At 38.7% G+C, this 18,185-nt stretch overlaps 1 protein-coding gene across 1 annotated transcript; it reads left to right on the top strand.

The window, feature by feature from the left end:
- Window positions 1-3,895: 3,895 nt before the first annotated feature.
- ccdc39 (coiled-coil domain containing 39) lies at window positions 3,896-16,258 on the top strand. The gene is made up of 20 exons (XM_053507957.1): window positions 3,896-3,997; window positions 6,412-6,531; window positions 6,617-6,763; window positions 6,882-7,040; window positions 8,726-8,818; window positions 8,937-9,065; window positions 9,151-9,342; window positions 9,427-9,530; window positions 9,991-10,123; window positions 10,203-10,397; window positions 10,541-10,705; window positions 10,800-10,937; window positions 11,170-11,378; window positions 11,609-11,732; window positions 12,783-12,942; window positions 13,093-13,199; window positions 14,047-14,187; window positions 14,502-14,681; window positions 14,756-14,841; window positions 16,062-16,258. The coding sequence occupies exons 1-20, from the start codon at window positions 3,896-3,898 to the stop codon at window positions 16,255-16,257; spliced, it is 2,880 nt and encodes a 959-aa protein (XP_053363932.1). The 3' UTR covers window position 16,258.
- Window positions 16,259-18,185: the final 1,927 nt, after the last annotated feature.

The following is an 18,185-nucleotide window of genomic DNA, read 5'->3' on the forward strand; positions in this document are numbered from 1 at the left end:
GATATCAGTTTTTGTTTCAATACATATTCAATATTTACTTTCCGTAGTGTTGAATTTCCACAGTAGCAGCAACAGGTATTCGAGGTGCTTGCGTTACTGGGGTAATGCCGAGAAGAAGCGACGTCTATGCTGGTGATGTTGCAAGGTGTTCCGTCTGGTGGAATTGTCCAGGGGAAGTTCCCCTAACCGACCGCATTCCCTGCACAGGGAGTAGGGATCACCCTTTAAACTACACTATAGATTGAGGAGACAAAAAGGGGCACGCTGTTGCTTTGAAAGGGTAGGGAAAATCAAAGCAAAGAACATGGACCTACATGAACTATATACTGTATCAGCCCAAAAGTCCCTACGTCTGCAGTAGCACTGGTAGTTTATGATGCCGTTTTATTTAAGAAGAAAAAACTGTTCTGTAGTGCTTTTAACATGGGTTACAGTGCTAAACCATATTAAAGCAATAGGTGTTAGGAAATTAATCATATTTACAAATGGCTCTAAAGACCCTGGAACAAAATAAATGGGTCCGGCAGCACAAGTTAGTGGTTAAAAACAACAGACAAGCTATCAGTATACTGTGCAACTATTAGGAATATCAATAGAGTTTTAGATAGATAGATAGATAGATACTTTACTGATCCTGAACGAAATTCCAGATATCGATCAGCAATAGAAATTGTAGCTAGAATAGACTATATATTAGAATGAGAACAGAAATGTATAAGTTGAAGGAAATGATGAACTTGACTAAAGAAGCATTAAAAATCAACAAAGCGCAACTAGAAATCAAGTGGGTATAAAGTCAAGAAAATCATCAGGGATCGCACAAACAAAGTCTGGCTAGAATGCTGGAAAACAGGGGACACGGGTAGACATGTACAGAAGACAGAAATGTGTAGGTATAGGCAAAATATAGGAAACGCTGGGAGGAAGTGATCATCACCCAGCTGAGGCTGGGACTAAATCTTTACAGAGTGCCAAAAACCTTAAATAAGAGAATATTTACAGACCCTCAATACAGAGGTGTCCAGAAGTGCGGTTGGTTGAAGTGGCTATAAACTATATAAACTATCTATTTAGTAATCCATATTTAATATACTGCATCCATGGTTAAAGGGGAAAAAAGGGATTTACTGATATCGCTACCATAAAGGATATAGCGCATCATGCGGTTTATTCTTGCATATATGCCCTTTTTTCACCTATAAATGATGTGGAGTGTTTTTTAAAACTATATTTTATTTAAGATAGTCATGAAATTGGCCTCAAAAACTGATGAAGATTTTCTTGCAATCTCTAACCTCAAATTCCTAAATCTCTTCAGGGCTAAAGGGTGAACTTTGAAGGGAGTTTTTATTTAAGCCAGACTTCACCCATGTACTGTAATGAAAGGGCATTCATTCACTCTTGCATCAATTTATCTTGTATCCAGAGAGTGAACTAAATAAACTACATTTTCTCCAGCATGCTCAGTACAGTAGAGGCAGTTGTGGGTTTGTTATGTTGATCTGAATTTCATCTGCATCATTAGTCTAAGAATTGTGTCATGACCCTTATTGGTAAAAAAAGGTGTGGATTCTAGTTTTATTCTAAGTATAGTCCCATCATTTTGCCTCTAAATTTAAAGTTAGACTATTTAGTGACCCAAAAGGCTCAGGAAATCCGGTTGAGCTGAAACCTAAGAGCTGAGATTTTTATATGTTTTTGCTTGGGCAGCTGAGAAGTTCATATATATTATATGTTCATTTATTTTAGATAGTCATATATATCGCAATATGAAGCAGTCATCAAAGTTAAATGTAGTGACTTTGGACAATCTAAATTGTTAAACAACCCACAATATGTTTTATATTTAAGATTATATCTACATTTATTTTGGCACACTCGTAGCATTTTATCATTCGATTTACGAGAGAGTAATCAGGAATGGTTTTAACTTCACTGATGTGCCTTGTCATGAGTCAAACTGGGCACACTTAACCAGCATGGCTACCACAGCATTTTACAATGACCCTAAACATGACTCTAGGTTATGTAAGAACTATTTGTCCAAGAAGTGGTGTAATGGAGTGCTGCATCATATGACTTGACCACCATAATCACCAGATCGAAATCCAATTGAGATGGTTTAGGATGAGTTGGACAGTTATAATAATCTTGCAGTCTGGTGCAGTAGATTTATGTTACTATTTGATTACTATTCATAGTGTTCCTACAGATTCTCAATCTATTATATTTTAAGTAATTACACTATTTAATGTTGACTGGAGGTCCTACCAATCCCTAGAAGGATTATGGAGGTTCGTAGATGGGTGGATGGAATCGTACTATTTATACTTTACCTTGTGGATAATGATAATGATTTTTAACACAATTTACGCGCAGTTATAGCCATTTCACCTCCAGGATGGTCATAAAATTCATTTTATCTTATGAAAAACACAAAATATTTGATTCTGGAAATGAGTATGTTCATGATCATTTTTTCTTGTTTAAAAAAACATACATAATGACACTAGAAGGTCAAAACCAATGTGAAGCGTTGTGGAATGCTAACGAAGTGTGTTCGCCTTATTCATGACAGCGTGCCAGCCCGTTCAGCTCATAAAACGTTGAAATGAGGGTGACTTGAGGTACGAAATTCTGCCTCATCTCCCTTAACTCTCCTAAACATGCACAGTGTCTGTGCCGGCGCGTGTATGTGTGTGTTTATGCGAAAAGAGAGAAGGGGAGGAGGGGAGGGGCTACTGTGTAGGATGACCTTCACACACGCGGCGCTTAATAAAAAATACTTGATATTTAGTATTAATTATTATATATAAATATTTTTGGGTTGTGGAATGAATCATTTGATTTCCATTACTTCTTATGAGGGAAATTTACTTTGATATACGAATGCTTTGATATACAAGCACACTTCCTCAACGAATTAAACTCACAATCCAAGATTTAACTGTACGTAAAATAATCATATGCTATGCTGCTCTCTGTCTCTATCTGGTGGTTAAAAATAGCACTGTCGCAGTTTATAATAATTTAAAAAAAGTAAAAAGAGGGCAGTAACAAGGTGGCGCTTAATTAACGGGTCACATTGATCTTGTCTCGCTCCTTGCTTTTTTCCTTGTCTTTTTCTTTTTTTATTCATAAAAAAGAAGTTATTTCTATGTTTAACTATCTAAACACTTAAGTCAGAAAGGATTTTAAAAAATGCAGGAAAAAATATTATTTGAAAACGTCCATGATGGAATTTTTGGAATTTATTTTATTGATTGACAGGTGCAACAAAACTATTTTGAGAACCCCGGTCGTGGACAATTCTGTGCTTCCTATAACACGTATGATTGTGATGTTCAAGTGCCTACAAACTCTAATGTATTAATAATACCTGTACTTTAATGTATTTCTTTTAATTTTTTATTTACAAACAGCTTTGTATTTGCAGTCTTGCATTAGAATATAATATAAATACATATAAAATCAATACATGCAAAAGTTCAAAATAAGTATATGTGTATTTTGTTTTTGTTTATAAAAACAAACATGAATATAGAGAAACCACAGGATCCAGAATGTGGTTGCAAACCAGTATTACCTCTAATGAAATGAATTGGACTTCACCAGTACACTTGTAAGCCTGGGATTCATTGACAGTGAGCAGCATTGTGTCGCCATCTACTGGCCAAAGACGGTACGTGCGAGAAATAAAAGCAACTTCGTTGCTAAGCAACCCAGGACACAACACACTAGAAGGGGTTCGACTGCGCGAACGTTTAACAAAGCTAAGACTAAATTCATTAGAGCTGCTTGAATTCATTTGATTATCAACATTTCCAGAACTTTCTGCTAAAAAAAAAGAAGAAAAAAAAAGAAAAAGAAAAGAAAAAAAGAAAAGAAAAGAAAAATGCCTAACCTGATGTTGTCAAAGGTTTTGTCTGAGATGGGTTGGGATGGACAGTTCGCCAGTCCAGTGTCAAACCTCGAGAATAAGGCTTTGGAGGATGAGGTAAGGAAAGACAAATATAATATATAAGACAAATTATATATAATAATAATAATAATAATATAAAATAACTTAATTATTACATTAGATGGTAACATTCATGTACATTAATGACTGATTGTTGTGGGCCCGGCATGCAGGTATAAAGAACCGGCGATGTTTCTTTACACAAATGTTAACTCTCAGTTTCTCTTTTTTACAGTACACTAAAATTCTTTAACATATGTCATAAGTTTAATATGCAGGCCACGGTGCCTGCGAGTGTGAAATATACAACAGGCGAATAATAATAAAAATGCAATGCAGATACAGGATGAATAGGAGGCACACTAGCCTATTTTTCATTGTTTCGAAAGTTTGCCAAAAAGTTCACATCTAATAATGTGTTTAATAATAGAGGTGTACATTGGGACTGGGATGCCATGGAGAGCGACCATAAAGCTGAACTAAATACAGTATATATACAGTACAGTATACACACACAGTGACAAATGTACATTTATTTTATTGGGATTTTATGTGACAGACCAACACAAAGTGAGACGTGAATAAACAATATATATTTTAAAAATTAACAAATAAAAATCTGAAGATTGTCGTGTACATTTGTATTCAGCCCCCTTAATGCTGGTGTCCCTTATTAAAATCCAGTGGAACTGAACTGCCTTCAGAAGTCAAGTAATTAAACAGAGTGTACACCTGTGAGTAATATAAATACAGCTGTTCTGCGAAGACTTTTGAGGTTTGTTAGAGAACATTAGTGAACAAACAGCATCATGAAGCCCAAGGAACACACCAGACAGGTCAGGGATAAAGTTGGAGAGACGTTTAAAGCAGGGTTAACGTTTAAAAAAATAGCCCAGGCTTTAAAAAACTCAAGACAAACAGGAGCGCTGTTCAATCCATCATCCAAATATGGACAGAGCATGGCACAACTGCAAACCTACCGAGACACGGCCATCGGTCCATCTAATGTAACAAGCCAGGCAAGAAGAGCAATAATCAGAGAAGCACCAAGAGCGATGTGCAAACATGCAAGAAGGTGCTGTGGTCAGATGAGACCAAAATTGAACTTTCTGGCCTTTTCCATTCTATTTTCCTTCTACTTCTAAGTATGTGCTACTCTATACTAGTCTATCACATGGAATCCTAATAAAACACATTTACTTTTGTGGTTGTAACCTGACAAAATGTGGAAAGGTTTAAGCGGTATGTGTACTTTATACAGGTGGACCTCAATAAATACGAATATCATCGAAAAGTTAGTTTATTAACTATTAAATTTATTATTTAGTTCAGTTATTCAGTTCAAAAAGTGAAACTCATGTATTATATAGATTTATTACCCACAGACTGATATACAGTATGTTAAGTGTTTATTTCTTTTCATTCTGATGATTATGGCTTACAGATAATGAAAACAAAAATTCAGTATCTCAGAAAATTTGAATATTGTGAAAAAGTTCAATATTGGAGACTCATGGTGTCGCGCTCTAATCAGCTAATTAACTCAAACCACCTGAAAAGGTTTTCTGAGCCTTTAAATGACACAAAAGTTAATTGATAAAGAAGCTGGCTGTTCATAGAGTGCTGTATCCAAGCACATTAATGGAAAGTTGAATGAAAGGAAAAAAATGTGGTATAAAATTTTGCACAAGCAACAGGGATAACCGCAGCCTTGAGACGATTGTGAAACAAAGCTATTTTAAGAATTTGCGAGAGATTCACAAGAAGTGGCCTGCAGCTGGAGGCAGTGCTTCAAAAGCCACTACACATTAAATCTATATAATATATGAGTTTCACTTTTAAAATTAAAATACTGAAATAAATTAACTTTTTAATGATATTTTTGTAGAGAAAAAAACATTGGCTCAGTTGTGACGCTCGGCATCAAAACATGAAGCGCATGCGTGATACATGATACTCAGTACTCGTAAACCAAGACTTGTTCGTTTTTCAAGTCAAAATTTACTTAAAATCTTTGCTCGTCTTCCGGAACATTACCCTTACTCGCAATCTGAGGTTCCACTGTATATATATAGACGGATGAATCTCGCAAGTCATGAAGGTAATAACGCATTGAACATGTTGTTTAATGTACTTCCCGACACCCTTAGTAACCACCTGATCAGGTTCATAGTGGTTGAAATAATTCTATGTCAATGTTTTGTGACGTCAAACCTACTAAAAATCAAAATGCTTTAAAATATTTTTTTACCCAACTTTGTATACTGTAAGTATTTTCTGATAAGGTCACAGTTTCATCTTAAACACCTTCAAATGCATGGTACAGTAAAAAGGTTTTGGTTAAAGTCGGAACAATCCTCATGAGTATCACAATCAAAACAAAAGTACACGTAGAAAGGTTAAAAATAATAATAATAATAATAATTTTTAAAAATCTTTTCCCTTGCCAGATCCAGAGAAAACAGTCTGAGCTAGCCAATGCAGAAAACAATGTGAGCCAGCAGAGGGAGAGGATCAGTGCTATGAGTGAACATTTGAAAAATGTCCAGCAAGAGCTGAATCACACACAGGTGAAGAAGACTTTACAACCATTCAAAAGTTTTCCTTCGTACCATAAATTTGTGATTAATTGACATGTGAGACGTCTTTGTGCAGGCTTTGTACAGGGCTGTAGAGAAACAGACAGAGTCTGAGCTCCACTTCAAGGCCTTGGATGAGAGAGAGACAGGATGGCTACATCAGGAGAATTCCCAAGTGCAGAATGAGCTGGTATCACTGCGAGAGAAGAAGAACCCACATGAGGTTAGAGGTTTGTCTGTTGGACTTTTGAGATCCCAATCGTCTCCCTACATGGTGTACACAAGTAGGCCACTGTCACTTTTTCAAGTTGCAAACCATGTCTTCTGAAACATTTCCTTAGAACTACATTTTCAAAGTCACACAGAAGATAGAGGAGCTTAAGGCTCAGCTGAACTTGGACCAGCAGACTCTGGATGCCTGCCTGGAGAAATTGTCTCGCAAAGATGAGGACACCATGGCCATCGTCAAATACGCTCAACAAGACGAGAGCAGGATCCGAGTGAGTCTCTTAATATCTCTTTAATCTTGGCCACTGCTAAACTGTGTGCATGACGTACAGTACGATGACATCTAAGATATGCGTCTCTATTTACACTTTATACTTCACTGGACATTCTTTCTTTTTTCTTTATAAAAAAGGAACTTGTCCTTGCTGTTTCTGATTATCTCTTTCTGATCACCTGACTCAAACCAATGAACCACACAATTCATAAAAAATATGTCAACAGCAAGCATTGATAGTTCAGGTTGCCAATTGGTTCATAGCTGTGCATTTTTTTCATCATTTGCCTTTCCTGCTAAAAAGAAACATATAAACAAACAAAAACAATCGGTTTCTGACTTTTTCCTTCTTCTTTGTCTTTGGGCTGTTCCCTTTCAGGGGTCGCCACAGCGAATCATCTGCCTCCATCTAACCCTATCCTCTGTATCATCGTCTCTCACACCAACTAACTTCATGTCCTCTCTCACTGCATCCATAAATCTCCTCTTTGGTCTTCCTCTAGATCTCCTGCCTGGCAGTTCCAACCTCAGCATCCTTCTACCGATATATTCACAATCTCTCGTCCAAACCACCTCAATCTGACCTCTCTGACTTTATTTCCAAAACATCTAACGTGGGTTGGTTCTCTTATAGACTCATTCTTGATCCTAATCATCCTTGTCACACACAAAGAGAACCTCAACATCTTCAGCTCTTCTACCTCTGCCTTCTGTTTTTTCTACAGCGCCACTGTCTCTAAGCTGTAGAGTATCGCTGGTCTCACCACTGACTTGTACACCTTCCCTTTCATTCTCGCTTATACTGTTTTATTACGCAACACATCTGACTCCATCTGTTCCAACCTGCCTGTACATGCCTCTTCACCTCCTTTCCACCTTACACTGCATCTCCCTCTACTGCCTATTTTTTTCCAGATTTTCTCCCTGATTTAGTCGTGTCCAATTCCTCCCCGTCACTAGGGGGCTCCCATATTAAGGCTACTACTACCATTCAGCCGGGAGGGCCTATTACTATCACGTGTTTCCTCCGAACCACGTGACGCCAGCCGACCGCATCTTTTCGAACTGTAACACACTCGGAGGACAGCACTAGCCGCTCCTTTCGCGTGCGCGAGCTCACAGACGCCCCTGATTGGCTGTAGAGCCGTGATTAATTAATGTGGGACCACAAAGTACCTCTCATCCCTCCCCTCTGAGAGAGCTCGGCCAATCAGCTCTCTCTAGACCTCCGGCTGTGAGAGGTAACAGCATCACCCGGGGATCGAACCAGCGATCTCCGGATAATAGGGCAAGCACTTTACCACTGCGCCACTCGGAGGCCTGCCTCCACTCTTATATGTCACCCAATGTTCCTGCCTTTTCTGGAAGAAAGTATTCACCACTGCCACTCCCATCCTCTTTGCAAAGTCCACCACCATCTGTCTTACTGCATGCCCTGAAGACCAAGCCTTCCCATTACATTCTCATCAGTTCTGTTCCCTCTGTTTGAAATCTGCACCAATCACCACTCTCTCACCTGGTCTAAATAAAACACTGGATTGGGCCCCTCACTGTGGTTGCATTAATTTCTTTTATTCATAGTTTTTACAAATTATTCATTATTCATGCATATTTATTTAAAAGGTTTACTTGGACTTTACCTTTGCCATTTTTTACTAACACACTTTTGTGTAAACCACACAGGAGCTAACTCTAGGCATGGAGAAGCTGTCTTTGGAGGCGAACCAAAAGAAAAAAGCTTTAGAAAATGAGGTTACTGAGACCATCATGGCGCAGGTCTGTTAACCCCACAGCATCTTTTTCTTAGGGTCAAAAAGTCCACCACATTCTAAAGACATCAATTATCTTGTCTCTCTCTCTCTGTGTGTATGTGTGTTTTGTTTTTGGGTCTCAGGTGGCTCTCGAGAAGACAGTTGAAATGGTGCAGCAGGCCTACGTGGAGAGACAGGAGCTGATCAGCCAGTGGGAGAACTCCATTGAACAAATGATGAAGAAAGACCAGGATCTGCAGCAGTGTGCTCTGGTATTCAGCTACACTAACCCTGAGAAGTGTGAGTGAAGTAAACCCGTGCATGAAGATTATTTATAATTTATTATTTTTTTTTTAGCTTCTGGCTGAGACGAACCAGGCGATCCATGAACACAAAGCACTCATAAACGAGAAGCAGAACTTTCTAGCTAACGAGATAGAGAACAACAAGGACTGCGAGAAGAAGATTGCTGCGTTAGACCGCCAGGCCAATAGACTACGACAACAGTTTCAGGAGGAGCAGAACAACTGCACTCGTTTACAAGATGAGGCATGTTTCTATACACTGACTACATCACCGCAAACCTGTTTATAATGATGAGGCTCTGATATTCACGTCTTGCTGTTTTTACAGCTGATGAGCCTAAAGGGCAGGGTGGATCGTACTGCTACAGACCTAGAGGCTAAGAGGTCCCACTTAGCGAGCCTCAAAAAGGACATCAAAGAGAAAACGGCAAAGTAATTCTGTCTCATTGCTCTAAAAAGCTTTAGTGACACAAAGAAGCTGTATATTTTTAAAAAAGTTTGTTTTGTACAAGAACAGAATAGCTGTTGAATTACTGATTTAATAAATAGCTGGTGTAAATTAACCTTCAATTTTGCTTAAACATTAAATTGCTTTAAATTTTAGTTTATTGATAAAAACAGGAAGAGAAATGAGTGTTAGGTGCAAGAATATTGTACATAACTAGGTTACAGCAGTAAGAAAAAGGTCTCCAATTAAAGCACATAGCACATACAGTATATAAAATTATAATATGATGTGCAAATTTAATAATACTTAGATTACAAATTAAATTATCCTCATATGACGATGAGATGGCTAATTAAAGGTATAGATAGTTGTAAATAATCCTTATAATAAACACAATCCAAAGTTTGTCTTTATCCTCTACAGCTAACTGTGTATTACTTGCAGATTAAAGGAAGTTCAGCAGTACAACGTTGCGCTAGAAAAGAAGTTGCAAGCCATGACTGAGGAGACGCTCAGTGTGGAGGAGAGAGCTGCTCAGATGGAGCAGCTGCATCAAGACCAGGAGAAACACCTCAAAGTGAGAACTTTGGACAAGGCTGCTGTTCAAGGCAAGTTGACTTATTCTGCATTTTCCTTAACTTTGTCTTTGAATACAGGAAATTGACACCCATCTCCAGTGGGAACACAAGGTCCTCTTCCAGAAAAAGCAGGAGCTCCAGACACTGCAAGCTGAAGAGAAGAATGTCCTAGCAGAAATCTCTGGCAGTCGTGTAGCTCTGTCCAGCCTGGACAGCCACCTGAGGAAACTTGACCAAAGCGCTCTCAAGCAGCAGGAGTACATCAACAGCCAGGCAAGTCGTCCGGACCACAAGAAATATCAATCCTTATCAATGGTTGTTGGTGTGGTACGCCTATTTAAAAAGCAGTCCTGCACTGGATCTCCTTGTGATCCTCTGATCTAATGTTTCTGTGCACACTTTATCTTTTTCACTAGGAGTTCCAGCTTCAGCTTTTGGAGGCAAAGGTGGCTCGTCTGAGCGGCAGCATGAACAAGGAGGAGAAACAGGCCCTGGAGAAGCAGGTTGCCGAGCTGAATGAGGCTATGAAGGAAAAGAAGAAGGCAGCTGCTTTGCTTGCAGCACAGCTCAAGAAGCTTCAGGTAGGATAGTTTTCTAACAAAATGTCTAGAGAGACTGACTTACAGAAATGTGCAGTTATATATAAAGATACTCCTCATGCCTGTGTGTCCTCAGACCGACATCCGCTGTGTGAGGAAAGAGAACGAGAAGACAGGGGCAGAAAAAAGAGACCTGAACACTAAGATCGATGAATTGAACCTCGTTGATGAAATCTTGGAGAAAGACCTAAAGAAAATTTGTCTCAAGAAACAGGTTCTTATTAACAACCACATTCAGTACAATCATAATTAGTCAAAATCTGGTATACAGACTCAGGAATGACCGACTAGCATGTGTTTTTGTTTGACGCTGTTTATTATTGGTAGATCTTACATAAAGGTCTGGCAGCATCAATAGAAATTATTGAAAAGATAGAGACTCTACAAATTATAGTTATGCTGTCCTACAAAAACCACAGACTGCTTTGACACTCCCCCTCTTTTAGGACAGCATAGTGGAAACCAATATCCTACAGCTGGAGTTGAAGCGTCTCAGGACTCTGCTTTACGACAAGGCGGATGGCGTCCTGTCTCAGGAGAAGAGGAAGCTGCAACTGCAGACAGCCATGAAGGAGCGGCAGGAGGAGATATTTGTCCATCGGGAAATGCACAGCAAGCAGCTCAAGATCACTGAGCAGGAAATGCAAGGACTTAGGTAGGACATATGGCAAAGGACAAAATCAGCCCTATAGGTAGGTACAGGGCTAATGTGGTTAGCAAGGCTAATGTTGGTACAGTAACCTGCCATGCACTTTCACACACCCACACATATATGTGTGTGTTTCATAACACATGTATAAGTCTAACTGTACATTAAGATGAATTAAAGTCTACAAAGATAGACATGTTTTATTGTGTTATACACTCCTTAATGTCTCTTCACAGGATCCAGTTGCAAGAAAGGCTGTCCAAAGTTGATAAGATGAAAAACAAGTATGAGATCGTTACCATTTCCATGGCTGCCCCAGAGGGCGAGGAAGATAACTCACAAGTCTATTACGTTATCAAGGTAGCAAGAACTGCATAAATGTATCAGTAAATTTACTGCTGGAGTTAAAGGTTGCTTTTCTCCTTTAACCTTCATTGTATTAATTTTTGTAGCAGATTTGATAAAACTTGCAGGCTCATATATTCTTGATTCTTTTAGCAGCACAGTTGCTTAGTCTTTAGCACTGTCTCCTTATACGTATATGTGTGTGTGTGTTTGGAGTTTGCATGCTCTCCCAGTGCTTTGTGGGTTTCCTCCAAGTACTCTGGTTTATTCTTAAGGCACGTTAGTGTGTGAGAGTGTGTGCTTATCCCCCATAAAAAATTTGGCACCCAATCCTCCTGTGTGTACCCCGCCATGTGTCCTGAGTTCTCAGGCCTTTTGTGCGCTAGGCACGATAACTGATATACACCGCTCAACCATAACCTAAAAACCTACTAGATTGTGGGTTCTGCTTGTGGCACTGGGGCCACTCTGGCCTCTCCGGGTCTCTGTATATCAGACTGATTGTTCGGCACATCCCATGGGTGCTTGATCAGACTGGCATCTGGGGATTTTGGAGGTCGGGTCAACAGTCTTGTGGTGCACTGGGTGCATCTTTCTATTGTGTACTGTATACTCATGACTACGTTTATTATCACTCACTCATTATCTATACTGCTGTATCCTGTTCTCAGGGGGGCTTGGAGCCTCTCCCAGGAGACAAGGCGGGGTACACCTTGGACAGGGTGCCAATCCATTGCAAGGCACACACATACACACCCTCACAGACTCATTCATACACTACAGGCAATTTGGGAACACCAATTAACCTAATCTGCAGGTCTTTGGACTTTGAGAGGAAACTGGAGTACCCGGTGGTAACACACCAAGCACAAGTAGAAAATCCATCTTTAAAACCTGTACCCTGGAGGTACAAGGCGACAGTGCTAATCACTACATCACTATGCCACCTATGTTTTAGTGAATGTTTCTGCCTGTTGAGATGCTTAGACCTTTTTTAAAGGAAAGTATAGATAAATAATATTCAATTATATGTCATATATTTAATTGGTGTTTCCCTCCCCAAAGGCGGCTCAAGAGAAAGAGGAGCTTCAGCGCAAGGGCGATAATTTGGACATAAAGATCCGCAAAGCTGAGAAGGAAATCAAAGCATTGGAAAACACCATGCACCTGGTCAACATTCATAACAGCACCTGTCGCAAATCCTTTGGCAAGGTCACAGAGTCCAGTATGTCCATGCCCTACTGGTTTTGTTGAATGCATTTATTGCAGAAATTACGAATTTACTAAAACAGATGCAGAAAGGCTTTGCTTAATTTATTTTTACTGAATAGTTTGTCCTATTAAACTTGTTAACAGTAAATATTTCTCTTTGTAGCTCCTGAGTATCAAGAGAAGTTGAAGTTAGAGGAACAGGAAAAGGCAGCAGAAGAGATGGTCAAGTTCAGAAGACGGCAAATTAAAGAGCTGCAAGAAAACATAGAGGTCTGTTATGGATAATCCTGTACTCTACATGAGCATTATTTATGATGTTTTTGTAAAGTTCATACACATTAAATGTATCTCTTCAATGACTTAACCCTAATCCCACGAAACACATTATTCATTATATATTAGTCATTACTCAGGAACGTTAGTAAACCAAAGTTTACCAGGAAAGGTAAGGATGACTGTAAGGAATGCAGGTTAGATGACTTGCTGATACCTGATGATAGAAAGGTACTGTAATGCTATCAAGATGGTTATCTTTGGTTTGCTCCTTCCTGGTCTAGTTGCTAGATATTTGGATTTAGTATTAGTGAACCATTGCTGTGTCTAGAGATTTATCCAATTTTAAACCAGAAGCTGCTTCACTTTGCAGGTTGAGCTCTGCACAGTGTTGATTTGCATATAATGTTTCGCATATGAGAATGCACGTTTCACATGATGCCAACTAACAGGCTTTACACAAGCTTAGCAAACCAGAAGAAAAGACCAGATTTAGAATGACACACCTTTATGGATAACCCAAGACTAGAAACTGACGTCTGGGATGTTACATATTTAAAATTTAAATGATTTAGAAAGTATTCATGTCTATAGGTACCCGCCCCGCTCCATGTAAGTGTTATAGGACATTGACATATTTTCTATTGTACACATGTGAAAAGTTGAAGGAGAGTGAATATTTGTTCAATCTGATAGAGGTAAAAAAAAAAACCCCAACACTTTATTGTTCAAATATTATGGAAGTCAAAAAGACTCAATATTTAAACATCAACTAATCTAAGAAATCATATCAGATGTGTTCTTTTTTAAAGCAAAAACATTTTTTCTTTCGCTTATTAAACAGGTGATGAATGACTCATTAAACAGCCTTAGACAGGAGGAAGATGCTCAATCAAACAGAAATGCAGATCTTCAAGCACGTATTGCCTCTTTGAAAAGAGAGCTCATTTCCCAGCAGGAGAAACTGGACAGAGCCAACAAACAGGTCAAACATCTTATAGCACATTCCTACAATTCATGGCTCGAATTTGCATCTCCAAAGTGAATATAAATAGATTAATCTTGATGAAGCAACCTGAGATTTGTCTTTCTTGGAATGCTGCTTCTACATACAGTACATTAAGTGAAACCATTCTAAAGAAAAAAAAAACATTTGTACAAATTATAGACCCAGAGTATGTATTAACAACGTCACTGGTTTTTCTTTCTTCTCCAAAACTGATTCTCAAGTAACAATGAGCTTTGTTTTCCTAATCAGCCCACTACTGTGTTAAACGTGCCTTTATTTCTCCACCACAGTCCACCAAGTTGATAAAGGAGATCCGCTCTGGTAAAAACACCACAGAAGAGACTTTTGAGGAACGTGACATCAAGCTGAAAGAGCTGAAAGAATGCAAGAAGACAGTCAATAAGTTGCTTCTGGAAATCATGGAGCAACAGCCTGACCTCCGGTCGATATTAGAGATGTACTTCCTGCAGGTGAAAAGCTGTGATGGTGCTCAGACGAACGAACTATGCATGGAAATTGTGTTGAAGTATCTTTTCTGTTGTAGGTCGGTCTTGCTCTTCCCTCTCCCTCTTCAACCCCATCGGGCCGGTGCTCAAAGCTGAGCTCGGCACGTAGCTCTGTTTCTCTCAGGTAAAAACCACTGCGACAAACCAGCACTTCATATACACCAGTGAAATCTTTACTTTGATTTTGTTCCAGTGCTTCAACTCATGCGGTTAGAGTGTGATAATGTGCTGTAGCAGATAATTCATGTGGTGGATGCACCATGTACAGTAAGTACATAATGAAAAGTATGTACCATTATGGTGGTCAACAAAATTGCACATCCTAGACCAAGGTTTCTCAACGTCCAGACATGGCAACTCCTCAATTTAGCAATGCAATAATACAATGTATTAAAGTGTACACCATTAATTAATAACATAAATTAACAAAAGTAACTAGTTTAAGTTTAAAACAAAACTTTTATGTTCTGTTCCATGGGCATGAGATATTCTGTCATGGGGCATTATGTCTTCTGTACAGTGAGGATGTAACAATCCAGATGTGCAAAGAAAATGTCAGTGTCTCTGTCTAACGCCTTACATTTCTTGTGCCATGATTTATGCAACGGATTGAACGTACAGTAGACAGTGCCATTTCGCTGACTAGGCTGCTGGTATTGTGACTGACTCTGAGGTCGTTTACCTGTGGCAACTATTGCATGCTTAATTTTGCTTTTAAATGCAGATAAAAAAATCCCAACATTTCTGAGTGCCTCAACAAATCACTTTCACTCTTCCATTCCTCCTGGATCAGCTGGTGAAATTTTTCATGTTTTCTTCGTGCTTAAAGGATTGGGTGCATCCGATCACATCGTTTTTCTCGCTTGTCCAAAAAGAACCCTAGTAGCAGAGCTACTGTAAGGGATTTTACTTCAAAATCATGGTGCTATTACAGTGCCGTCTTGTGTTGTCCTTTAATGCCAGCTTCTTAAATCAGTTCCTTCAGTCATCAAAACAAATGCACTTTGCGTTTTTAGTTTGTGTGGGTATGAAAATCAGTCAATCTATTTTTGAAAGTTGGAGCTTTGTTGGTTCACAAGCAACAATTTAGAGGCAAACAGTGTCATTTATTTTCACTAACTTGAAATGTATTGGATGTTGATTGACTTGTTGCTTTGCATCTGAATCCTAGTCAAACAGCGGTATGTACATTGCTTATAAAATATGAAAAAAGGTTTTAAAAAGTGATTTGCCTATCACCAGTCATTCCAGAATTTGACCCCTAGAAATCAGAATCGGACCTCTGAATATGAGGTTTAAGAACCCCTGTCCTGGTTGGTCATATTTTCTGTGCTTTTTGACCAGATCCTCAGGACCATCAGCCCACAGCAGCCCCAGAGGCCCAGCAGTTCAGTCACCCTTGGTAAAGGTGATTGAGCTAAATCTTGGACCTTCTGTTACCTCTACACATTCATCTCAGTCTCCTGGGCCTGGCAGTGACAGCAACAGGAGCAGCAACAGCACCAGGAACACCATGGGAAGTCATCTCAAGTCACCTTAATCAGCACTAAGCCTTCTTTTACTCTAGCAGCAATACACATAAAATATATACCATGTGATTATAATATGTGAATTATTCACTTAAAAGAGGTTAAATATCAATCCTGTGTGTCTACAATCCTGAGTGTACTCCTGCAACAGTACTGGCTTATGGTACATGCTAAATATTATTATAAATTAATGTCCTGTAATTAAGAAATCCTTAACATGCTGATAAATTAAAGCTGATTTATTAATTTACATATCATGCTCCATGCATTTCTGCATTGCTAAGAATGTAGGTTTATTTTGGGTGGAGTTTGTGAAGCTGATATGCTGGAATTCCTGCCATTGTGTGTTGGCACATGTGACGTTTGAGAATTAGCCAATATAAAAATGCTTCCTGAAAGTTTTTTTTTAACAGAAACTGACTAACAAACACTATACATGCTCATACTCTCTCTCTTTCTTACACACACACACACACACACACACTACCTTGAGCAGGAGCATCAACAGAAAACATGCTGCCTTTAATTGTTTTTGTTGGAGCAATTATTTTTACAAATGGAATAACTGGTGAGTTAAATAAAGATTCAATGAATTTGTTGTACTAGTTTTATTTCATTTACAAATGTATTGGCTTATATTTAGGAATTATAGTATTTGTTTAATCTCCTGGGGATGAGTTTAGATTAAGGCATGAGCTTTACTTTCCAGTAAAATGTACAATATATGTTCAGATCAACAACAACCAAAAAAAAAAACACTTTCAATACTAACAGTTCACTTAAAGGCAAATGAAGGACTTTTTAAGCCATAACACTCAGGAAGGCTCATTCATGCACATATATATATATATATATATATATATATATATATATATATATATATGCATGAATGAGCCTTCCTGAGTTTTTTCAGCAATTTTCAACAATTTTTCAACAATTTTTAGCATAGGTGCATTTCTACTGTGAGAGACAGAATCTAAAAAGAAACATCCAGAAATCACATTGTATGATTTAACAATTTATTTGTGAATTACTGTGTCAAATAAGTATTTGATTACTTGCTTATCAGCCAGATTTCTGACCCTCAAAGACCTGTTATTTTGCTTTTAAATAGTCCAGCTACACTCTGCTCATGATTCTAAATTAGTAGCACCTGTTTGAGGTCGTTATCGGTCATAAAGACACCTGTGCACCCCACAATCAGCCAAAGTTTAAGTAGATACATGGGGTATCAGTAATTCACTAAGACACCATGGTTTAAAATCTTGCATCACACAGAAGGTTCCCCTGCTTAAGTCAGCCCATGTCCAGGCTTGTCTGAAGTTTGCTAGGGACCATCTGGATGATCCAGAGGAGTCATGGGAGAAAGTCCTGTGGTCAGATTAGGCCAGAGTAGAACTTTTTGGTCATAATTCCATACGCCGTGTGTGGAGGAAGAAGAATGATAAGTATCATTCCAATAATACCATACCTACAGTGAAGCATGGGGCTGGAAGCATCAGCACAGGGGACAGGACGACTGCACTGTATTAAGGAGAGGATGAACGGGGCCATGAATTTTGACATATAGGGCAAAAACCTCCTTCCCTCAGTCAGAGCATTAAAGATGGGTCGTGGCTGGGTCTTCCAACATGACAATGATCCAAAGCACACAGCCAGGTAAACCAAGGAGTGGCTCCGTAAGAAGCGTGTGGACTATTTAAAAGCAAAATAACAGGTCTTTGAGGGTCAGAAATCTGGCTGATAAGCAAGTGATCAAATACCTATTAATTCACAAATAAATTGTTAAAAAATCATACAATGTGATTTCCGGATTTTTCTTTTTAGATTCTGTCTCTCACAGTGGAAATGCACCTATGCTGAAAATTGTAGACCCCTTCATATATATATTACTTATAAGTTACTTTCTCTCAAGCTGATGCGTACTATATGCAACCCC

Source organism: Clarias gariepinus, chromosome 1, assembly GCF_024256425.1.
Source record: "Clarias gariepinus isolate MV-2021 ecotype Netherlands chromosome 1, CGAR_prim_01v2, whole genome shotgun sequence".
NCBI classification, from domain to species: Eukaryota; Metazoa; Chordata; class Actinopteri; order Siluriformes; family Clariidae; genus Clarias; species Clarias gariepinus.